The following is a 24,288-nucleotide window of genomic DNA, read 5'->3' as shown; positions in this document are numbered from 1 at the left end:
AGGGAACATTGAAGAATTGAAAATGAATTTTAGTTTTTTACTGTAAAATGGGTGCTTTTTTATTCTCTTTAACATTTAAAACCATATCAGCGTTTCTATACATTAGCATTTCGTTTTTGACAGTAAATGTGCTCCATACTTGCCTACACTGTCCAAATTCCCTTTTTTCCTTTCACATTACACTACTACTAGATTTTTTTTATTTTTATAATTTTCTCTCAGTTGAAGGTTAATAAAAGTTATTTGGTAGAAATTACAAATATTGGATAAACAGTTTTATCAACCTTCTTTACTGTTTTTTTTGGCTAATACTCTTTGAATTGACACTTGGGTCTTGGGTGGATCGTACAACACACTGACCCTTGATGAGGAGGTCCATGGACCCACTAGACCTCAATATTGAAGCATCATGGTTTCAAGGATATGTACACCTGGTATTTTTGTGTTAAAACATAAAATAGGGTTTTGTTTGGCATTACAAAAAGATGCAGTTTGTTAAAAAAAAGGTAGCTATATTTTCATTTCACATCACTTCCATGTACAGTGCTAAATTATCTTTGAAATAATTGCATGAAAGGTCAAATGGTGCATTGCTGTTGATTTTTGCAAATTTCATCTCAGGTCCTAAGTATCGAGCTGTATTCATATCAGCTATTTGAAAAGTAGATTGCTCACAAAACCCTGTGCAGTTAATTAGTTCAAATTGAAAATATATATATTTTTTTATTAGAAAACCCATTTAGTCCATTTGCAATAAGGGCCAATGTTGGTCAGTGTTTTGTACCAGCAACTTTTTCAAAGGGTGAATGAAATAAACCACTCTAACTTGTTTTCAAAGTTTCTGACTACTTTTATTTTATTAGCCTGGTTCATTTTTTTATAACAAGTTTTCATTTGTAACTATTCTCTTCTTTATAAGGGCCAATGTTGGTCAGTGTTTTGTACCAGCAACTTTTTCAAAGGGTGAATGAAATAAACCACTCTAACTTGTTTTCAAAGTTTCTGACTACTTTTATTTTATTAGCCTGGTTCATTTTTTTATAACAAGTTTTCATTTGTAACTATTCTCTATCTTTTTGTTACTTAGCTGTATTAATGGATACATCCTGCCCTAGCATCATGCCTTTAAAGCTGGCAGCTTGCTTGAGTTGGGATTCGCCTGAAAAAAATTGGAGAACAGTGACAAAACGTTACGGAAGAATACTTAAAGATATAAATGTTATGCTGCCAAAAACCTAATTGATCAACCTAAAATTAAAAATAGAACCGTGAACAGAAAATTAATATATGAAGTCTGTTTTTTAGGGGCTAATGAGCCATAGGTTGAATTGCCTTTTGACCTTCTTCTTAGGAAAAGCTGTAGAAAAAAAAATTTTGTATCGAACTAAATGCTCCCAACAAAAAGCTGCCTTTAGTTTACTATGAAAATTGAAGAGATGGGAGTTTTGAGATGTTGTATGATAACGTTGAGCTGGGGTATTCAAGATATTTTTTTGTAAAAAAAAATCATATTCATAAAGGGAACTGTATAGGTAAAGCAGATTTTCTTAAACCCGTATTAATCCCCTCATGAACCATTTTTTTTCTAAAATTTAAACCAGAATTCATTTTAAATTTTAAATGTTCTTCGAACTCACAAAATAAAAACTAAAACCGTTCCTCGCTCGACATCTTTAGAGCTGACAGAAATTAAATGTGATGAAGAATCTCCAGATAAGAAATCGTCCATTATTTACAGTTAAAAAGTTATCCAATAAAAAGCCTAAGATTAGTTCACTTCTTGAATGAATTATTAAAAGCAAAGAAATAACAACATTTTCTAAAACAAACGCGACGTTTGTTTACGAACAATCAATCGCACAATTTCTATCCTTTTTATGGGATAATGTATAAACAAACTAGCTGAATTACTAGTTAGGAACTAGGTATAATAAAACATCAACAGCCCATCATGGCTTTAACTGTTTGAGTGCTAGAAATATATCAAAACAAGAGTTTTTCATAGCTCCTACGAAGTTTATAAAATTGACGTCTTACTTACCTTCTTTTTCCAAACCCATCCTTTGTCCTTCCATCCATCGTTTGTACGTCTTTTTATTATAAAAGTGTTAAGATGTGTCGAATTTCTTTCTTGGCTTTAGCCACGACGAAAATAATGCAAAAACTTTATCAATTCACGGTGTCGGCCGCGAGTTAGAAGAACAAAACGCGGGAAAAATTAGACGCAGGGTTCCCGTGAGTGTAAATACAAAAACACTATAAAAACTAAATAATTGTAAGTATTGATGCAACTTTCGGGGTTTTATTAAGTATGTAGCATTCTCGGATAGTGCTAAAATATTTTATTGTATAATTATTTCACTGAGGTGGCGAAGTTATTGCAAATTGTGCTGGCTCCACGGGCAGGCGGGCGACACCACAGGGTACGCGCGCAATGACCAAAAAAACTGAGTCGCATAGTTATATACCATTTCTTTATACTTATGGAGCTTCGCGCGCGGCCGCGCCGGCTCCGCTACTAATACCCAAGTGTGTCATAGAAAAGGATTGTAAAATGGTCAAGGCTTCCAGATATCCAGCAAACGAAAAAAAAAATCAAAGCCTACAGGTAGGATAGTCATATGCTTTGCATGTGTGTCTTTTTTGGAAACTATTTTGGATTATGCGCTGCGCAAAGGTAAAAAGAAACATACGCGAGGCGCACAATCTTTCACTCCATTCTCGTGTAGCTCTCGGTGACTTTGATCTCCTTTTTTTGTGATTACAAGTGCTGCTCGCTAACATACTGCTTTAGATATTTGGAAATTTATACATTATGGCTTTTTTACTTTCAAGTTTGAGAAAGCTAAACGTTTGTAATTTAAAGGAACGGTCCTAAGTCTAATTACAAAATTTCTTAGTAAAGGAGGCGCGCTCTAACTGTTTTGGTGACACAGCTGTTTACTGACCTTACAGCCTTGAATCTACCGAGCAAATTTTAATATTTTAGGGTTTATCGAAAGAATATAGCAAAGAACGACCTTAACATGATCGTTCCAAAAGATGTCCGTGTAATAACATCCGATAAGGTATGCAAAAAAGGATAAACAGTAAATACTACAAGCAGCGCTTGATGTTACGGCTGTCTGACCAGAACTGGGCTCCTTTTTGGAGCGGTTGCTAGAGATATAGGTACTTCTTTAAAGTAGGTACTTCTTTAAATTATTTAGAGCTCATGCTGGGAATACTTGTCCCTGAACAATATTATCATAAGAACGTTTTGTGACAAAAGCTGGGGTATTCCTTGGTGTTACGGAGAGCTTTGTTTTTGGTGCTTAAGGCCTTTGTACTCTATCTCATTGTCTCGTTCTAAGGTCTTTGTTTTTGGCTTTTGTTTTATTGTGTTTTTGGTGCTGGTGCTCCGTAACACCAAGAAACTACCCAAAGCTTGCAAAACGGAGCTGTACGTTGATGAGTAGACGTTCGTATGAGCTGCACGCTTATGAACAGTTGCTCGACATATAAAAGCGGCACTGCTTTTAATTATTTAGAGTTCATGCTGGGAATACTTGTCCCTGAAAAATAGCATATAAGAACGTTTTATGCCAAAGCTGGCAAAACGGAGCTGTACGTTGATGAGCAATCGTTCGAAAAATTGTCTGCACGCTTATGAACAGTTGCTTGACATATAAAAGCGGCACTGCTTTTAATTCTTTAGAGGTCATGCTGAGATGCTGGAAATACTTGACCCTGTCGCCATAAGCATGAGCTTTATGCGAAGGCAGGTAAAGGTTTAGCAGTAAAGCCTTTGCCCGCAAATATTTTTATTTTTCTATTTACAAGATCAGGTACCTTACATAGGCTGTCACATAGACATATTGTCTGAATGGATATGCGTCGTAGGATAAGGTCTAATTTTATAAATGTGAATAAGGACTGAATTATCATAAACACAGCAAGCGTCATGAGAATTCTTTCATAATTTCAGGAAATTGGAAAACGGTTAATGAACAAGTCTCTGTAAAACATAGGCCATTTTACGCTCGAAAAAAAAAACATCTAAATGTTTTTATTATAAAAAAATGTTTAATTCCGTCAAAAATACTTTAGATAATCTGTCGTTATTTACTATTCGAAGCTGCGTCAGATCTGTATCGATTAATTAGGAGATGTTATCTCGGTGTTTAATGGTTTAAACAAGGGTTCTCTATATGTAAACAAATAAAACAAAATTTAAGACCAATGTTATACAATCTATTTTTTTCCTAGGACAAATCTAATTTGAATCAAATGTAAGTTAAAGAGATCACATAATATAATATACCAAAAGGTTCTACTGTAGTTGACAATTCCTCTATGAAGCCCACTATTTCTATCACAGAAAAAAAAGACTATTCTAGCATTCAGCCATTTGAAAATTGTGGCCCAGCATAGTTTAGATGTGCAGACGGCATGTGTAACAGTTTACCATTTGCACCATTGTTACCGCAGGTTTCTAACACTCTACCATTTGTACATTGTAGTCCGCCATAGCTAACACTTGCAGATATGTCTACCATTTCAATCTTAGCACAAGAGGCTGGCTTTGAGATAATGCTGACATTATTTCTCGATGCAGTTAAAACCCTCATTGAATGCGTTACCAAACACTTGCAGAACATGTGCCTCAGAGCTTTTCTGAACTTAGACATGCGGTAAGCGTAGACTACCACGTTAAGAAAGGAGTTGAAGTACAGGATAACCACAAGAGGATCTTGGACCGCCCTGCCTGTTATGCAGCTACGGGTGCACGTAGCGACATAGATATAGAAGCCCCCGAGTGGACAGAGGCATAAGAACGAGACAACGGTCACTATTAGAACGGTCCTTGTTAGCCGGGCGTTGTCCTTTGCGAAAAGACTTTTGTTGCCTCGCACGCGGCGCCCAAACCGCCTATGGAACAAAACCGCCGAATAGCAACAAACCAAGATTCCGAACGAAGAGAATCCCGATATCACTCGTAAGAGTTTCGCTAGGTTATCCAAGTCAGACTGTTGCATATAAATGAAACTTAGTTTGGAAAGGATCACTGGTGCTTCGACAGCGATCCCCAGAAACCAAATAACGGCTATGCTTATAAAATAATATCGACGGTCTAGAAAGCGATGCTTGAATGGTATAAACACCGCAAAGGCGCGCTCTGCAGCGATACCAGCGAGGGAAAACATTGACATATAGAAGCACAAGGGAACCATTGAGTCTGTAAGGCTACCAAGATTAGCCTTATACAACGCCCAATTCGTATCATAGTTAAGCTCGTCTAAGTAATATACGAAAACCCATACTCCAACTAGCATGTCACAGACGCATAGATTCATCAGCAGATAGTTCGACTTCTTAACGATAAACTCTTTTCTGGAAAACACAATGAGTGCGATTATGTTGACGGCGACGATGAGGAGAGATTGACCCATCAAAACTGGCGCTGCCCAAACGCTACGTTCTGTGGTTCTGTTCGACATTGCAACAGGGTAGACAAGCCAATAATCTATACGTCTTTATCGACTTCGTGGCAGGGGCTTGCGTTGAAGAAAGCAGGCACCTATTACATACCCCTTTTATAATGGGGACTCAGTCAAGCAGTGAACATCTGTTAGTCATCTTAATACCAGAGTGCTTTGCGGTCCCACACTATTAGCTAGGAAGTAGAACCATATTTAATAAGTCGATTTCTCTCATTTAATGCTCGTTTACTATCCTTAATGAAAACCATAAGAGCAAATTGTGCCACTTTAAACCGCCTTAATTTCTACTTTTTTATTTACCTCCGCTTTTTCAAAATAATAATTTATTCTGTTTTTTATTACTCCCACATGGTTTTTTCTGACGTTTACAATGACATATACAATGATCTCCTCAAATTCTATTTTTCAATTTTAATTTACTAGCCAAATTCCCTTAAAATCAAAGGATGGAAAACTATGTATAACTAAGTTATCTCGCAATGTTGCACGCCAAATCTAACGGGCAAGACAGCTGTGCGGTTAACAGATCATATTACGCACAACACGTAAAGTTCTGTTATCTTTATATCTCAAGCCTTGATCCAGCGCATATAAGAGTGCGAGTGCATGATAGTCGACGAGTGTTCCAACTTTCTTGACCGTTTGACCGCGCACTGTGGCTGCACTCCCACAAAGACTCATTCATCTTGAACATGTTCAAATTCGAGATCACAGTTGATGAGAATTGTCAACGTTTGATCGCGTGAATGACAGCTGATGAGAGATTTCAGTCAGTAGTTTTCACAAGTGAAAATTAACGTGTAACTACAAATTCGATGAGTAAGTAACTCAGCTGCTTTGTCTCCTATTATCTTTGTTCTTCTACAAATTCGATGAGTAAGTACTCAGCTGCTTTGTCTCCTATTATCTTTGTTGTTCTTCTTATAAAAAATATTATTTTTTTATGGCGCAACAGATGATGAGCTAAATTAATCTTTTTGGCAGTAAATGATCCATTTATATCGTTATGTTTACATCATCATGACAACAAGAAATTTAGATTTCGCTGATTTCCATGATTTTTGAGTGCGACGAGTTTTTAGATTGAGAAACAAGGGTGGGATATTAGTAAGGCGTACATTGAACGGCCACCTTATTCCTCTTACAAGGCTGGAAGGGTGGGATATTAGAGTATAGGGTTAAGATAAGGCGAACATTACATGGTCATCTTATTACTCTTACATGACTGGAAGGGTGGGATATATAGAATATAGGGTTAAGGTCGGGCGCTTGGACACTACATGACCATCTTATTCCTCTAACAAGGCTGGACGGGTGGGATTTTAGGGTATAGGGTTTAGGTAAGGCGTACATTACATGGCCATCTTATTCCTTTTACATGGCTGGAACGGTAGGCTTTAAGAGTAAAGAGTTAGGGTAAGGCGTACATTGAATGGCCATCATATCCGTTCACGAGTTTGGATGTGTGGGGTGTAAGGTAAGGCGTATAACACATGGCCAGCGTAGCCCCTTCACGTAACAAAAACGATTAGTTCTACTTACCACGCTCTCCATGTCGATTAACGTAATAGGTCTACCCAACATCATCTTGTAGAATGGCCTAATGAAGAACGCTGAAATAAGGAGCATTAAGATGTTACCTCACACTGCGATGCTCTTCTTTCTTCCCCTATGAATGCTGAGATGGGCCGACATTTAATTACATAATAACACAGCAATAAAACGTTTCCCGACGCATCGGCATCAATATCATACAAACGCCAACACAACCAGGAAGTAAGCAAATTATCTAAAATGATAAAAATAAGGATAAATGATCTAAATAAGGATTTCTAGGCTTAGGTAAGTTTATTAAACTAAGATCATCTTAACTTGGCTAAGTTCTATGTCTCTCAGAAAAAGGAGTACAAACTAAGCCGGAACACATAAAAAAGGAAAAAAAAAAAAACCAATTAACTCTTTATTAGATAAGAGATAAAGATACTTACGTTGGGTCTGGACTAAATGTTTTCGAACTGATGTTCTTAAATTTGAACGACATCGACACTTTAATAGGGTAGATCTCATAGCAGGTTAGGCTTGTATCAGCAATATTAGTTTATCACATTTGCATCATTACCAATCAGATATTAGAATTGCTTTTATTAACACTAACAAAAAACATATTTTGCTGCATGAATTTGGGGAAGTCTTTGGGGAATTCTTATAATTGAGGTTCTTTTTAAAAAGAGTGCATGAAGAGTGATTCGAGTTATTGAGTAAAAGTAATTTAAAAAGTCTCTAAGAAAATCCAAGTTAAAAAGAGATTCGAAATCGGAGTTCAAGATATATTTTTATGTCAATCCGAGTGTGCATTAATTGTATTGTTAAAGGGCACTCTAAAGATACACACTTTCAAGTCGTTTTGGGTATGGATTTGAAAATCTCTGACTCCATCACAACCGTAGCCGGACCAGGCAATATTCACGCCACACATATTAGGAAGATAGCGGTAGCCAGCTGGTAGGGCTTCCTTCTTGTCTAGTAGTTCCATTTAGGTTTCCTGGACAAAAGCCGCAAATATGGGGGCGAAATTGTGCAAAAACTCGAAAACTCTCGATGGACACTTTTGTCTTGGCTAGGAGGGGGGTTGAACTTCTTGGCTTAGAAGAGGGGGGGGGGGGATATTTCGATACATCTACTTTTTGGCCCACAGATTCATAAAAGACTCAGGCAATTTAATTTATAAAATGAATTTTGAATATTTTTGCAATGCATCCCTAAGAAGCCGCTTTCTTCTCCACCCTTCCTCCGGCGGTTCCTTCGATAATAAAAAGTCGGCAAAACGGTATTCTTCTGTTCTAACCAGTTTAATCTCGGAGAATATGACCATTTCAGTACTCAAGCGGATCCCTGCAAAGGCATCCCGCAGAGTTCAGAAAATACAAGCAATTCGACAACTGATTACATAGTAGTTTCTATAAGTGTCTAGGAGGACGGGAGTGCAAAGCTGATTTAAACAGTTTTAGCCTGCTTTCAGGCGTTTTTCCCGATGTTTTTTTCGCCATGTTTACCCGGTGTTTTCGCTATGCGCCGAGTCGTGGTCGCCATCTTGTTTTGTTTTGGCCGCCCGAAAGCGGGTAAACGCCTGCAAACAGGCTATTTTATAACGTAACCAATTCACAGTGTTCTGGAGCAGGTATCAAGTATATTAAAGATTCACCCACCATCTAAGAGCTTGCCGTGGTATACAGCCATTCCAGCCACTCGGCCGATGAACTTGAAATAACTCAGATGCTCCTCGTTGCAAAGTCCCGAGTTTGGGTTGATTTGTAGGGTGTAGTTATCACTGTAAAAAGGAATAACATATATACATTTGTTTACTTGATCTTTGTGCAGTGATTGTGCCCTTGTTTTAACAAATCATGTTAAGCGCTTATCCTTCATTTTGTAGATCTCGTTTTCATTCTATATACAAGACGTTTCTCAGTTGCGATAATTTTTTAAGCATAACATCGTTACTTTAATGCTTATAATGCCATACTAATGGCATACTTGTTGTTGCAATGCCTTGAAGTAACTTGGGGACTCTTAATTAGGGATGATAAATTGTATACAATTCCAAAAAAATATCCAGTTTCCGAAAGAGAGATTATTTTCAAAATCAAAACCACGATACCAAACACTGCCATTTCCAGAGAGTGAGAATTCTAGGATACCGGGGTGGAGCGGAACACCGAAAAAAAAAAATCAGGGGGAGAGGGAAAGTATGGCATATGGTTAAATATAACCTGAAATTTTGTTTTACAGAGCCAGAATGGCGAAAAAAAAGGGATTTTAAAAAGGCAAAAAAGGAAGAAAATCAAAAAGCATGAAATACCAACAGTCTTATACCTTGCCGAGTATTCAAAGAGTCCATAGTATGGGTTGAACACTTCTTTGGACAGCAGATAAAACCACTCTCTGGAGTACAAAGAACACAAGTGAGAACAAAAAAAAAAAAAAGAGAAATCGCAGTCGCTGCGAAGCTATAACCCTCTTCTTTTCCCACTTATTTGATTTTGATCAATACAGGACAATGCTGGCGCTGTTCACACGAAGATTTAAGTCAATACAGGACAATGCTGGGGCGGTTCCCATGGAAGACTTCGGTCAACACTGGCCAATGTTGGCGCTGTTGGCATCGGGCTTTATGGCAGACTAAGTCCTGCCCTGGAGTACTCGGCGATGGGGGAACCTCTGGCACCCATAGTATAAAGTTTGTCATTCACAACTTGTAGTTTCTTTTTTTTTGAATATGCGACAGAAAATCGCTCATTTAAAGTAAGCAATAACATTTCCTTGTCCAATTAAATTATTTCCCCGATAAGTCAAATAGATTTCAAGCCTAAACGTGAGGCGGACTCATGACTAAGACCGATTTTGATGTAACAATTTTAGCAGAAAATTATTGATACCTCTGCAGACCGCCATAGTCAAGACCGGTCTCGCCGTCAAAAACGATCCACAGTCTGCTCTTGAGGATCTCTGGCTTAACGATGCTAAGCTGAACAGCGCGAAACGAGTCCTCCATCAAGTTCCGACGGCGAATGTGAATCTCATACTTATTCGGGACATTACTCTGTAATCACAAATCAAAGGCTCTGTGAGCCAACTCGTGAATTCAAATGTATTTTCTAGTTATTTTCTTATGTACATAGGTAAACAATAAAAAACGATAATTCAGGCCCACATCTGCTGACGCTGAATGATGACGGCTCAAATTAAAAGGTCATTTCATTGGCTGAGTGGCACTTTTGAGATACAGAAAGCCAGGCAAACGGCAGAGCAGGCAGGGTGGCAGGCAGACAGGGCAACAGAAAGACAAGACGGGCAGACAGTCAAAATATCTTATCACTTACTGGTCGTTTAAGCTTGGATCTAAAATAATCACACTTGCGCTTATAGTCCCGAGAGTAAGGCACCGCCTGGAAGAAAAGGTGATGTGGTTATAATTTACACAGTATAATCTAGTGAACTTGTAGTTGACACACTAGAGAGTAATCCAAGATGAACTACAGTATCTGTTATAGCCTACATGTAGGCGTTGGAGTTTTATATTCAGCGAAAAAAACCCTGGTTTTCCTTATAAGGGCCATCAATTTCGACGCGTAGGAGTGCGCGTCCGTATTTTCTAAATGGCCGAATCGTGGACTCCGTGTTTTCTCACCAAATGAAAAACTTCAACGTCTACGTGAAGGCTAAATCTAGTATGTACCTGAGACGTAGTGCTCAGCTGCAACCGGGGATCTTCCCATTGTGTTGAGCGTGTCTCTGTAAAAAAAATATATAACATAATAATAAATCTGAGCGGTTCGATCGTATAGCAAGATCTATTGTTGATAGTTTTGAATTTAAAATCACTAAATATTAAAAGAAACAAACAAACACATCAATATATGTAAAAATGTTATATACAAAAAATGTTGGCTTCCTAGCAACCATAACAAAAAAAATGAAAAAGTTTATGACCACAAATGTGTATACTAATCCAAAGAAGACATATCATACTCTGGTATTTGACTCTGCTTTTTAAATTTTATTCTTTAAGGCTGTTTCAAGGCAGATCTCATTCTCTTAATAAGGTTACATTATTCCAAATAAGGTTACATTCAAACAATCCATGAATCGTAAACCTTGAATCAACAAGACCCCGTCTCTAAAGCCACATGGAAGTTTAAAAGCTAGAATCAGAATAGAAACAAGTATTGAATGATATTGCTTTCCAAACACCGTTTAAAATAACGCTTGTTTTCTCGTTTATTTGACATTGTTTGCAACACCTTGGTTCTAGAGTGAAAACTGATGTATTTTCATAAAAAAGCTTCCGTGATAAGCAAGATTACCGTGATCAATGTAAAATACCCTTCCATCTGAGTGTATTCTTTCTTCCCATCCATCCTGTCGCAAGAAACATTTCTGGTTAGACACGAAATAGCAGTAGGATATCAAAGAACACCGATCAGAAAAGACCCTGGTCATACAGCTTCGAACGCCTCAAGCGCTAGCAATGTTCGAGGGTCTAGAACTTGAGCAATCAGACAACTCTGTTGATACTGTTTACATCTGAAGGTACACCTACAAACGCAACTCCGTTAATAACGTTTACATCTGTACAACTACAAGTAACAATCCACGATTGAAATCTAATACTTGATCAGAAATATTTGACTAGAAGCCAATAGAAGCCATATTATTGTATGCGCGACTTGGTCTTGCCCAAAGCGTAAAATGTGGCTTGATTGACCTTCTTCAACAGTATTACTATTTATAAAGTTTGTTACCGCCATGTATGGTTCTTAAAAAAAACATTTATATCCCCGATACCTGTGTTATATTATTTTCATTTAATATTGGAAGAGAAATTGTGTGAAAATTATCCAGATAACCACCTAAAACAAATTCAACTTTATCGAGAACATATATCGAACTCATCGAAAAAATATAGCAAAAGTTTTACTTAATCAACCGATGGAAATGGTTGCTTCCTCGTATTTGGTATTTTGCTAGGATGACAAATGGCGGCGGGCATAGACTCCTAAAGCTCTGCTACTTACAGGTAATGGGCCCAGGTCTTGGGCCGGCGGAGCTGATGGGGGAAGGGCGCTAGGCGGTGATTGGCTAAGATGTGTAAGTCTAGGGTCATGCTGCATACACAAATAGAACACCGATTAGCTACATATATTGAGAACCCGGATAACTCGAAATATAATAACTTGGATTTATTCTAATATGGAACTGTTCGATTTTCCCAGACTTGCTCCTGATTCTCATTTATCTTTAGTAAACTCGAATTCATTGGTTACTTGTAGTATTCCTTAAGTTTCCTTGCCCTCACACTATACCCTATTAACTCGAGAACAGTTCTTGATTTAGTTGATCTTATTCTTTTTAGAGTAACGCATATATGGATAACAATTATGTTCACGATTTCAATAAAACTACGGCTAACTGAAATAAATGTTCAATCAACACCGCTAAAGCCGCATTGTCACCAGTTTACTTCCTGTCGATTACCTAACAATATCCGATGATTTTTAACGGAAAACGCGAAAGATATTTCAAAATATTGAAAGCAGTGTGTCTATTGGAAGTTTCTTTGAGGATGTGATTGATAATTTAGAGTGGATGGCCTGTTAAATATCTCGGATTATAATAGATTCTTTTGTCTTAGTAAACTGGTGACAATGCGGCTTTAACTGATATGTTGACTCCCTTCAGAGTTCGAGTTAACAGAGCTTTTCGAACGTTATCAACAGATGTTTATACATGAGAAGTACTGACAGAAATGAGAAGTACTGACAGAAATGATCACAGAATGTTTATTTTGGTCATTACCCATGTGGTGGTTCTAGAGTTGTGGGGTGGGGGGAGGGGGTCATTACCCATGTGGTGGTTCTAGAGTTGTGGGGTGGGGGGGGGGGGGGTCATTACCCATGTGGTGGTTCTAGAGTTGTGGGGTGGGGGGGAGGGGGTCATTACCCATGTGGTGGTTCTAGAGTTGTGGGGTGGGGGGAGGGGGTCATTACCCATGTGGTGGTTCTAGAGTTGTGGGGTGGGGGGGTAGTCATTACCCATGTGGTGGTTCTAGAGTTGTGGGGTGGGGGGGGGGGGAGGGGGTCATTACCCATGTGGTGGTTCTAGAGTTGTGTGGTGGGGGGGGGGGGGGGGGGGGTAGGGGGTCATTACCCATGGGGTGGTTCTAGAGTTGTGGGGTGGGGGGGAAGGGGGTCATTACCCATGTGGTGGTTCTAGAGTTGTGGGGTGGGGGGGAGGGGGTCATTACCCATGTGGTGGTTCTAGAGTTGTGGGGAGGGGGTGGGGAGGAAGGGGGTTATTACCCATGTGGTGGTTCTAGAGTTGTGGTGTGGGGTGGGGGGAAGGGGGTCATTACCCATGTGGTGGTTCTAGAGTTGTGGGGTGGGGGGAGGGGGTCATACCCATGTGGTGGTTCTAGAGTTGTGGTGTGGGGTGGGGGGAAGGGGGTCATTACCCATGTGGTGGTTCTAGAGTTGTGGGGTGGGGGGAGGGGGTCATTACCCATGTGGTGGTTCTAGAGTTGTGGTGTGGGGGGGGGGGGGGGGGGAAGGGGGTTATTACCCATGTGGTGGTTCTAGAGTTGTGCTGTGGGGTGGGGGGAAGGGGGTCATTACCCATGTGGTGGTTCTAGAGTTGTGGGGTGGGGGGAGGGGGTCATTACCCATGTGGTGGTTCTAGAGTTGTGGGTAGGGGGTGGGGAGGAAGGGGGTCATTACCCATGTGGTGGTTCTAGAGTTGTGGGGTGGGGGGGGGGGAGGGGGTCATTACCCATGTAGTGGTTCTGGAGTTGTGGGGGGGAAGGGGGTCATTACCCATGTGGTGGTTCTAGAGTTGTGGGGTGGGGAGGAAGGGGGTTATTACCCATGTGGTGGTTCTAGAGTTGTGGGGAGGGGGTGGGGAGGAAGGGGGTTATTACCCATGTGGTGGTTCTAGAGTTGTGGGGTGGGGGGAAGGGGGTCATTACCCATGTGGTGGTTCTAGAGTTGTGGGGTGCGGGGGGGAGGGGGTCATTACCCATGTAGTGGTTCTGGAGTTGTGGGGGGGAAGGGGGTCATTACCCATGTGGTGGTTCTAGAGTTGTGGGGTGGGGGGGGGAGGGGGTCATTACCCATGTAGTGGTTCTGGAGTTGTGGGGGGGAAGGGGGTCATTACCCAATTTCAATTTCAATTTTCAATTTCAATTTCAATATATTTTATTTGGTACCCTTATACATGATTATATATCAGGTGTTTTTCCAAATAGTTAAGATAAAAAGGAGGTTGTCATTATCCGTGGTGTGCATTTATTCTTTTAGGCATTCAAATCTTTTTCTTGTGCAGTCAAAAATATATTTTGCAGTTTCCCTGTTAATGATCTCGTTTCTTTGATCCATGGTAATAATAAAAAGGAAAGCTCTTTCAGATGTCATTGCATTTAAGTTGATATTAGTTTTGTCTTTGATAACACTATAGTATGCCTTTCTAATCGCGTTGTATGTAGGGCATTTTACAAGAAAGTGTTCTTCGTTTTCTATTCCATTTTTGCAAATCGTGCACCTCCTCTCATTTGGGGGCACATATGGTTTGGCATGTCTACCTGTTTCGATGGCCAAATTATGATTGCTTAGTCTTAATTTTGTGACGGCAATTCTGTGTTGTACATTATTAATTTGGGTAAGATATTTTTCAAGTTCGTAGACCACCTTGAAGGTCCTGAAAGTTCGCAATTTATTCTTTTGGCGTGGGTCTCTTCTACTATCATTGTGAATCTCACTTAGCCACACCTGTCGCTCGATATCTTCAAAGCGCATCTTTATTAAATTTATAGACGTGTTTGGGGCATCAAGCCATATATAGCCCAAGCCTGCTCGATCTAAAATGTTTTTCAGTTTGTGCACCCAAGTTACCTTGCTGTTATTTTCTAAAGAATCTAGGAAAGCCAACACAGCAAGTTTACTGTGGTCAGAATTTATCATTTTTTGCCAACATTTTATTGCTCTACATTTGGCTTTTAAACGCATTGGAAATCTACCGACCTCGGATCTACATGCATTAGAACTGCAGTACCTGTTGACGCCTAGCAGCCAACGTATAAACCTTGTGTGTACCGATTCTATGGGGTCTTTTTCTAGTTTGTCATTGCAGTCTGTTCCCCACACCTCGCTACTATATAATAGAATTGGGGTTACAAGGGTATCAAAGAGCCTAAGTGTTAGAGTTATTTTGTCTCTAAAGTGGTTTCCCATTTCTTTTCGAAGCTTATACAAAGCTTTTAGTCCGACCTTCTTTATTTCTTGCTTTGCTAGGCTGAAGTTCCCAAAGGTGCTAAAATGCACCCCAAGGTATTTATATGACTTGACAATGTCAACTTTACTGTTTCTGTATTTAAAGAGATAGTTGTTCATTGTTTTCCCAGAGTTATTAAATATCATTATCTTAGTTTTTTCTAGATTAACAGTGAGTTTTGCTTCATCACAAAATTCGCTTAGTTTGTCTAAATATTTTTGTAGCCCCGTGGCAGTCTTCGAGACGATTACCAAATCGTCGGCATAAAGTAAACAACTAATAGGTCGTGAATTGAGTTCGACATCGTTGCAATTTCTTACTGTATTTTGTTCCTCGGACAAGCTGCTGAGATAAAAATTAAATAGTGTCGGGGAAATCATACATCCCTGTTTCACTCCGTTGTAACACCTAAAGGCTGGCGTTAACAGATTTCTAATTTTGACTGAGGACTTATCATTTGTGTAAATTGATTTCAAAACTTCAAGAAATCGCCCTGTTACGCCTGAACGCTCTAGCTTATCAAAAAGTTTGTGTCTTGGTACTCTGTCGAAAGCTTTACTGAAATCAACATAACACGTAAATAGGAAGTTTTGTTTCTTTTTTGGCTTTGCTTTAACGTATTTGTCAATCAAAGATTTTAGGATGAAAATACTATCCACTGTTCCATGCTCTTTTCTGAATCCTCCCTGCTCAGGTTTGATTATTTTTCTTTCGACAAGGTAATTGTACAATCTGTTGTTCATTATGGATGTGAAAACTTTTCCTAGTGACGAGAGTAAGGTAATACCTCTAAAATTTTCCGGTTTACTAGGATCTCCTTTTTTCAGGATCGGTACTATCAGACCATAACTCCAGCTAGATGGGTATTCCCCACTATTCAAAATTTTATTAAACAAAATTTGTAATGGCTTTTTCAGAGTTTCTTCGCCGCACTTTAATACTTCGTTTAAAATATTATCAGCGCCGGGTGCTTTACCCGTTTTTAGACTTTTTATGGCGTTAGTTATTTCGAGTTCCGTGAATTCGTGATCCAATGGCCCTTGCCTATTGTTTATTCGCGTTTTTTCTACTTCTTCCATTGTATTTTGTGATTCTATTGTCGCGTTTAATTGTTCGAAGTGCTGATGAAAAACAGCAGCTTCTTCGGGTCTAATTTGATGTGATTGTTTATGTGTATTGCTGTTGAAAATCCTATTTATTTGTTTCCAAGTGTTTTTAGAGTTTCTGAAATCGATACTGTTTACTATATTATTATAATGCGTATACTTTTTCCGCCTACAGAGTTTTTTAAAAGACTTCTTTTTTTCCTTCAAGACGGCTCCTAGCTCGCGTTGGTCAGGCTGCTTTGAAAGTAATTTGCCTAGTGAGCGTAAATTTTCTTTTTCATTTTTACATTCCTTGTCGAACCACATTTTGTTAACGCTGCTCTCTTTAATGTCATTGTTTTGGTAGCGCAGTCCTGCGTTTTCGCATGCGGATAAGAGCGTTTCTGTAAAAAGATCTACTGATGTGTCTACGCAATTATTATTTAAAGCCGCATTTAAATTTGTTTGCACTTCTTCGGACTCGAACAATAGCTTTGACTCGCTACTGATCTCGTTATTCCAGCGCAATCTTTTGAGCTCACTTAGTTGTACGTTTTCTGAATTATCCTTTTGTTTAAATGTAAATTTCAGGTTTAGACTGCATGAAAGCGAACAGTGATCAGTCAGGTGTGGCTCAAGCGGATTCACAATGAAATAATCAACAATGTCTAAACTTTCATTATTTACAATTATGTAATCAACAACGCTGCTTCCGTTGTATCGAAAGCAGGTTTTCTTACCTTCAAGGTCACCTACTACTCTGCCGTTCAAAATTCGCATATTGAGTGCAGTGCACGTTTCTATTAAATTTCTTCCTCGGCTGTCAATCACCTTAGAGTCTTGTGAATTTCTATTATTTGGAATATCAATTTGGTAATCTTTTGGTAGACCCATAAATTCGTCATTTTGTTCATCATCCAGAGCAAATTCTTGCAAAATACCCGTTCTTGCATTAAAGTCCCCTTGGATAATGACATCCCCCTTTAGAGAGAGCCTTAATATTTCAAATTCAAGTTCTTCTAGAATGTCTTCTTCATAATTATTACATCGCCCGTTTGCTGGGCTTAGATACACAGTTCCTAAATAAATGTCTTTTTGTAAGTTAAAAATGTGTTAAAAATGTAAGTTAAAAATGTTACCCATGTGGTGGTTCTAGAGTTGTGGGGAGGGGGTGGGGAGGAAGGGGGTTATTACCCATGTGGTGGTTCTAGAGTTGTGGGGTGGGGGGAGGGGGTCATTACCCATGTGGTGGTTCTAGAGTTGTGGGGTGGGGGGGGGGGAGGGGGTCATTACCCATGTAGTGGTTCTGGAGTTGTGGGGGGGAAGGGGGTCATTACCCATGTGGTGGTTCTAGAGTTGTGGGGTGGGGGGGGGAGGGGGTCATTACCCATGTAGTGGTTCTGGAGTTGTGGGGGGGAAGGGGGTTATTACCCATGTGGTGGTTCTAGAGTTGTGGGGAGGGGGTGGGGAGGGAGGGGGTTATTACCCATGTGGTGGTTCTAGAGTTGTGGGGTGGGGGGAAGGGGGTTATTACCCATGTGGTGGTTCTAGAGTTGTGGGGTGGGGGGAGGGGGTCATTACCCATGTGGTGGTTCTAGAGTTGTGGGGTGGGGGGGTAGTCATTACCCATGTGGTGGTTCTAGAGTTGTGGGGGGGGGGGGGAGGGGGTCATTACCCATGTGGTGGTTCTAGAGTTGTGTGGTGGGGGGGGGGGTAGGGGGTCATTACCCATGGGGTGGTTCTAGAGTTGTGGGGTGGGGTAGAAGGGGGTCATTACCCATGTGGTGGTTCTAGAGTTGTGGGGTGGGGGGGAGGGGGTCATTACCCATGTGGTGGTTCTAGAGTTGTGGGGAGGGGGTGGGGAGGAAGGGGGTTATTACCCATGTGGTGGTTCTAGAGTTGTGGTGTGGGGTGGGGGGAAGGGGGTCATTACCCATGTGGTGGTTCTAGAGTTGTGGGGTGGGGGGAGGGGGTCATACCCATGTGGTGGTTCTAGAGTTGTGGTGTGGGGTGGGGGGAAGGGGGTCATTACCCATGTGGTGGTTCTAGAGTTGTGGGGTGGGGGGAGGGGGTCATTACCCATGTGGTGGTTCTAGAGTTGTGGTGTGGGGTGGGGGGAAGGGGGTCATTACCCATGTGGTGGTTCTAGAGTTGTGGGGTGGGGGGAGGGGGTCATTACCCATGTGGTGGTTCTAGAGTTGTGGTGTGGGGGGGGGGGGGGGGGGAAGGGGGTTATTACCCATGTGGTGGTTCTAGAGTTGTGCTGTGGGGTGGGGGGAAGGGGGTCATTACCCATGTGGTGGTTCTAGAGTTGTGGGGTGGGGGGAGGGGGTCATTACCCATGTGGTGGTTCTAGAGTTGTGGGGAGGGGGGAGGGGGTCATTACCCATGTGGTGGTTCTAGAGTTGTGGGTAGGGGGTGGGGAGGAAGGGGGTCATTACCCATGTGGTGGTTCTAGAGTTGTGGGGTGGGGGGGGGGGAGGGGGTCATTACCCATGTAGTGGTTCTGGAGTTGTGGGGGGGAAGGGGGTCATTACCCATGTGGTGGTTCTAGAGTTGTGGGGTGGGGAGGAAGGGGGTTATTACCCATGTGGTGGTTCTAGAGTTGTGGGGAGGGGGTGGGGAGGAAGGGGGTTATTACCCATGTGGTGGTTCTAGAGTTGTGGGGTGGGGGGAAGGGGGTCATTACCCATGTGGTGGTTCTAGAGTTGTGGGGTGGGGGGGGGAGGGGGTCATTACCCATGTAGTGGTTCTGGAGTTGTGGGGGGGAAGGGGGTCATTACCCATGTGGTGGTTCTAGAGTTGTGGGGTGGGGGGGGGGAGGGGGTCATTACCCATGTAGTGGTTCTGGAGTTGTGGGGGGGAAGGGGGTCATTACCCATGTGGTGGTTCTAGAGTTGTGGGGAGGGGGTGGGGAGGAAGGGGGTTATTACCCATGTGGTGGTTCTAGAGTTGTGGGGTGGGGGGAGGGGGTCATTACCCATGTGGTGGTTCTAGAGTTGTGGGGTGGGGGGGGGGGAGGGGGTCATTACCCATGTAGTGGTTCTGGAGTTGTGGGGGGGAAGGGGGTCATTACCCATGTGGTGGTTCTAGAGTTGTGGGGTGGGGGGGGGAGGGGGTCATTACCCATGTAGTGGTTCTGGAGTTGTGGGGGGGAAGGGGGTTATTACCCATGTGGTGGTTCTAGAGTTGTGGGGAGGGGGTGGGGAGGGAGGGGGTTATTACCCATGTGGTGGTTCTAGAGTTGTGGGGTGGGGGGAAGGGGGTTATTACCCATGTGGTGGTTCTAGAGTTGTGGGGTGGGGGGAGGGGGTCATTACCCATGTGGTGGTTCTAGAGTTGTGGGGTGGGGGGGTAGTCATTACCCATGTGGTGGTTCTAGAGTTGTGGGGGGGGGGGGGGGGGGGAGGGGGGTCATTACCCCATGTGGTGGTTCTAGAGTTGTGTGGTGGGGGGGGGGGGGTTAGGGGGGTCATTACCCATGGGGTGGTTCTAGAGTTGTGGGGTGGGGGGGAAGGGGGTCATTACCCATGTGGTGGTTCTAGAGTTGTGGGGTGGGGGGGAGGGGGTCATTACCCATGTGGTGGTTCTAGAGTTGTGGGGAGGGGGTGGGGAGGAAGGGGGTTATTACCCATGTGGTGGTTCTAGAGTTGTGGTGTGGGGTGGGGGGAAGGGGGTCATTACCCATGTGGTGGTTCTAGAGTTGTGGGGTGGGGGGAGGGGGTCATACCCATGTGGTGGTTCTAGAGTTGTGGTGTGGGGTGGGGGGGAAGGGGGGTCATTACCCATGTGGTGGTTCTAGAGTTGTGGGGTGGGGGGAGGGGGTCATTACCCATGTGGTGGTTCTAGAGTTGTGGTGTGGGGTGGGGGGAAGGGGGTCATTACCCATGTGGTGGTTCTAGAGTTGTGGGGGTGGGGGGAGGGGGGTCATTACCCATGTGGTGGTTCTAGAGTTGTGGTGTGGGGGGGGGGGGGGGGGGGGAAGGGGGTTATTACCCATGTGGTGGTTCTAGAGTAGTGCTGTGGGGTGGGGGGAAGGGGGGTCATTACCCATGTGGTGGTTCTAGAGTTGTGGGGGTGGGGGGAGGGGGTCATTACCCATGTGGTGGTTCTAGAGTTGTGGGGAGGGGGTGGGGAGGAAGGGGGTCATTACCCATGTGGTGGTTCTAGAGTTGTGGGGTGGGGGTGGGGGGGAAGGGGGTCATTACCCATGTGGTGGTTCTAGAGTTGTGGGGTGGGGGGAGGGGGTCATTACCCATGTGGTGGTTCCAGAGTTGTGGGGTGGGGGGGGGGGGGGGGGAGGGGGTCATTACCCATGTAGTGGTTCTGGAGTTGTGGGGGGGGAAGGGGGTCATTACCCATGTGGTGGTTCTAGAGTTGTGGGGTGGGGGGAGGGGGGTCATTACCCATGTGGTGGTTCTAGAGTTGTGGGGGTGGGGGGGGGGGGAGGGGGTCATTACCCATGTAGTGGTTCTGGAGTTGTGGGGGGGGAAGGGGGGTCATTACCCATGTGGTGGTTCTAGAGTTGTGGGGTGGGGGGGGGAGGGGGTCATTACCCATGTAGTGGTTCTGGAGTTGTGGGGGGGAAGGGGGTTATTACCCATGTGGTGGTTCTAGAGTTGTGGGGAGGGGGTGGGGAGGGAGGGGGTTATTACCCATGTGGTGGTTCTAGAGTTGTGGGGTGGGGGGAAGGGGGTTATTACCCATGTGGTGGTTCTAGAGTTGTGGGGTGGGGGGAGGGGGTCATTACCCATGTGGTGGTTCTAGAGTTGTGGGGTGGGGGGGGGTAGTCATTACCCATGTGGTTGGTTCTAGAGTTGTGGGGGGGGGGGGGAGGGGGGTCATTACCCATGTGGTGGTTCTAGAGTTGTGTGGTGGGGGGGGGGTAGGGGGGTCATTACCCATGGGGTGGTTCTAGAGTTGTGGGGTGGGGTAGAAGGGGGGTCATTACCCATGTGGTGGTTCTAGAGTTGTGGGGGTGGGGGGGGAGGGGGTCATTACCCATGTGGTGGTTCTAGAGTTGTGGGGAGGGGGGTGGGGAGGAAGGGGGTTATTACCCATGTGGTGGTTCTAGAGTTGTGGTGTGGGGTGGGGGGGGAAGGGGGGTCATTACCCATGTGGTGGTTCTAGAGTTGTGGGGTGGGGGGGAGGGGGGGTCATACCCCATGTGGTGGTTCTAGAGTTGTGGTGTGGGGTGGGGGGAAGGGGGTCATTACCCATGTGGTGGTTCTAGAGTTGTGGGGTGGGGGGAGGGGGTCATTACCCATGTGGTGGTTCTAGAGTTGTGGTGTGGGGTGGGGGGGAAGGGGGTCATTACCCATGTGGTGGTTCTAGAGTTGTGGGGTGGGGGGAGGGGGGTCATTACCCATGTGGTGGTTCTAGAGTTGTGGTGTGGGGGGGGGGGGGGGGGAAGGGGGTTATTACCCATGTGGTGGTTCTAGAGTTGTGCTGTGGGGTGGGGGGGAAGGGGGTCATTACCCATGTGGTGGTTCTAGAGTTGTGGGGTGGGGGGGAGGGGGTCATTACCCATGTGGTGGTTCTAGAGTTGTGGGGAGGGGGGAGGGGGTCATTACCCATGTGGTGGTTCTAGAGTTGTGGGTAGGGGGTGGGGAGGAAGGGGGTCATTACCCATGTGGTGGTTCTAGAGTTGTGGGGTGGGGGGGGGGGAGGGGGTCATTACCCATGTAGTGGTTCTGGAGTTGTGGGGGGGAAGGGGGTCATTACCCATGTGGTGGTTCTAGAGTTGTGGGGTGGGGAGGAGGAAGGGGGTTATTACCCATGTGGTGGTTCTAGAGTTGTGGGGAGGGGGTGGGGAGGAAGGGGGTTATTACCCATGTGGTGGTTCTAGAGTTGTGGGGGTGGGGGGGAAGGGGGTCATTACCCATGTGGTGGTTCTAGAGTTGTGGGGTGGGGGGGGGGAGGGGGTCATTACCCATGTAGTGGTTCTGGAGTTGTGGGGGGGAAGGGGGTCATTACCCATGTGGTGGTTCTAGAGTTGTGGGGTGGGGGGGGGAGGGGGTCATTACCCATGTAGTGGTTCTGGAGTTGTGGGGGGGAAGGGGGTCCATTACCCATGTGGTGGTTCTAGAGTTGTGGGGAGGGGGGTGGGGAGGAAGGGGGTTATTACCCATGTGGTGGTTCTAGAGTTGTGGGGTGGGGGGAGGGGGGTCATTACCCATGTGGTGGTTCTAGAGTTGTGGGGTGGGGGGGGGGGGGAGGGGGTCATTACCCATGTAGTGGTTCTGGAGTTGTGGGGGGGGAAGGGGGTCATTACCCATGTGGTGGTTCTAGAGTTGTGGGGTGGGGGGGGGGAGGGGGTCATTACCCATGTAGTGGTTCTGGAGTTGTGGGGGGGAAGGGGGTTATTACCCATGTGGTGGTTCTAGAGTTGTGGGGAGGGGGTGGGGAGGGAGGGGGTTATTACCCATGTGGTGGTTCTAGAGTTGTGGGGTGGGGGGGAAGGGGGTTATTACCCATGTGGTGGTTCTAGAGTTGTGGGGTGGGGGGAGGGGGGTCATTACCCATGTGGTGGTTCTAGAGTTGTGGGGTGGGGGGGTAGTCATTACCCATGTGGTGGTTCTAGAGTTGTGGGGGGGGGGGGGGGGGGAGGGGGTCATTACCCATGTGGTGGTTCTAGAGTTGTGTGGTGGGGGGGGGGGGGGTAGGGGGTCATTACCCATGGGGTGGTTCTAGAGTTGTGGGGTGGGGGGGAAGGGGGGTCATTACCCATGTGGTGGTTCTAGAGTTGTGGGGTGGGGGGGGAGGGGGTCATTACCCATGTGGTGGTTCTAGAGTTGTGGGGAGGGGGGTGGGGAGGAAGGGGGTTATTACCCATGTGGTGGTTCTAGAGTTGTGGTGTGGGGTGGGGGGAAGGGGGGTCATTACCCATGTGGTGGTTCTAGAGTTGTGGGGTGGGGGGAGGGGGTCATACCCATGTGGTGGTTCTAGAGTTGTGGTGTGGGGTGGGGGGAAGGGGGTCATTACCCATGTGGTGGTTCTAGAGTTGTGGGGTGGGGGGGGAGGGGGGTCATTACCCATGTGGTGGTTCTAGAGTTGTGGTGTGGGGGTGGGGGGAAGGGGGTCATTACCCATGTGGTGGTTCTAGAGTTGTGGGGTGGGGGGAGGGGGTCATTACCCATGTGGTGGTTCTAGAGTTGTGGTGTGGGGGGGGGGGGGGGGGGAAGGGGGTTATTACCCATGTGGTGGTTCTAGAGTTGTGCTGTGGGGTGGGGGGGAAGGGGGGTCATTACCCATGTGGTGGTTCTAGAGTTGTGGGGTGGGGGGAGGGGGTCATTACCCATGTGGTGGTTCTAGAGTTGTGGGGAGGGGGGTGGGGAGGAAGGGGGGTCATTACCCATGTGGTGGTTCTAGAGTTGTGGGGTGGGGGTGGGGGGGAAGGGGGTCATTACCCATGTGGTGGTTCTAGAGTTGTGGGGTGGGGGGAGGGGGTCATTACCCATGTGGTGGTTCCAGAGTTGTGGGGTGGGGGGGGGGGGGGGGGGGAGGGGGGTCATTACCCATGTAGTGGTTCTGGAGTTGTGGGGGGGAAGGGGGGTCATTACCCATGTGGTGGTTCTAGAGTTGTGGGGTGGGGGTGGGGAGGAAGGGGGTTATTACCCATGTGGTGGTTCTAGAGTTGTGGGGAGGGGGTGGGGAGGAAGGGGGTTATTACCCATGTGGTGGTTCTAGAGTTGTGGGGTGGGGGGGAGGGGGTCATTACCCATGTGGTGGTTCTAGAGTTGTGGGGTGGGGGGGGAAGGGGGTCATTACCCATGTGGTGGTTCTAGAGTTGTGGGGAGGGGGGTGGGGAGGAAGGGGGTCATTACCCATGTGGTGGTTCTAGAGTTGTGGGGTGGGGGGGGGGGGGGAGGGGGTCATTACCCATGTAGTGGTTCTGG

At 44.8% G+C, this 24,288-nt stretch overlaps 3 protein-coding genes and 1 long non-coding RNA gene across 4 annotated transcripts in view; 1 reads left to right on the top strand and 3 right to left on the bottom strand.

Annotated features, from left to right (window-relative positions):
• LOC5518172 (E3 ubiquitin-protein ligase NEDD4) overlaps positions 1 to 24,288 on the bottom strand; it is a 49,621-nt gene that overhangs the window by 4,464 nt on the left and 20,869 nt on the right. Inside the window, exons 14-21 of the mRNA XM_032362711.2 lie at positions 12,059 to 12,148; positions 11,348 to 11,402; positions 10,720 to 10,775; positions 10,364 to 10,429; positions 9,920 to 10,083; positions 9,357 to 9,425; positions 8,690 to 8,811; positions 7,026 to 7,096 (exon numbers count right to left, since the gene is read on the bottom strand). Of these exons, the coding sequence (XP_032218602.2) occupies positions 7,026 to 7,096; positions 8,690 to 8,811; positions 9,357 to 9,425; positions 9,920 to 10,083; positions 10,364 to 10,429; positions 10,720 to 10,775; positions 11,348 to 11,402; positions 12,059 to 12,148 (693 nt within the window). The remainder of the gene's footprint in view (positions 1 to 7,025; positions 7,097 to 8,689; positions 8,812 to 9,356; positions 9,426 to 9,919; positions 10,084 to 10,363; positions 10,430 to 10,719; positions 10,776 to 11,347; positions 11,403 to 12,058; positions 12,149 to 24,288) is intronic.
• Positions 34 to 7,019, bottom strand: LOC116601888 (sphingosine 1-phosphate receptor 3). The gene is made up of 2 exons (XM_032362725.2): positions 2,042 to 7,019; positions 34 to 1,159 (listed from the first exon to the last, which is right to left on the bottom strand). The coding sequence occupies exon 1, from the start codon at positions 5,478 to 5,480 to the stop codon at positions 4,383 to 4,385; it is 1,098 nt and encodes a 365-aa protein (XP_032218616.1). The 5' UTR covers positions 5,481 to 7,019; the 3' UTR covers positions 34 to 1,159; positions 2,042 to 4,382.
• Positions 2,525 to 10,825, top strand: LOC125563104. Its single transcript, XR_007308132.1, has 2 exons — positions 2,525 to 2,608; positions 9,537 to 10,825. It is a non-coding gene; the product is annotated as an uncharacterized LOC125563104 (long non-coding RNA).
• On the bottom strand, positions 14,209 to 17,509 carry LOC125563103. The gene is made up of 2 exons (XM_048727918.1): positions 16,362 to 17,509; positions 14,209 to 16,177 (listed from the first exon to the last, which is right to left on the bottom strand). The coding sequence occupies exons 1-2, from the start codon at positions 17,282 to 17,284 to the stop codon at positions 16,144 to 16,146; spliced, it is 957 nt and encodes a 318-aa protein (XP_048583875.1). The 5' UTR covers positions 17,285 to 17,509; the 3' UTR covers positions 14,209 to 16,143.

This window comes from Nematostella vectensis, chromosome 5, assembly GCF_932526225.1.
Source record: "Nematostella vectensis chromosome 5, jaNemVect1.1, whole genome shotgun sequence".
NCBI classification, from domain to species: domain Eukaryota; kingdom Metazoa; phylum Cnidaria; class Anthozoa; order Actiniaria; family Edwardsiidae; genus Nematostella; species Nematostella vectensis.
This window is presented reverse-complemented; position numbering and strand designations above follow the sequence as displayed.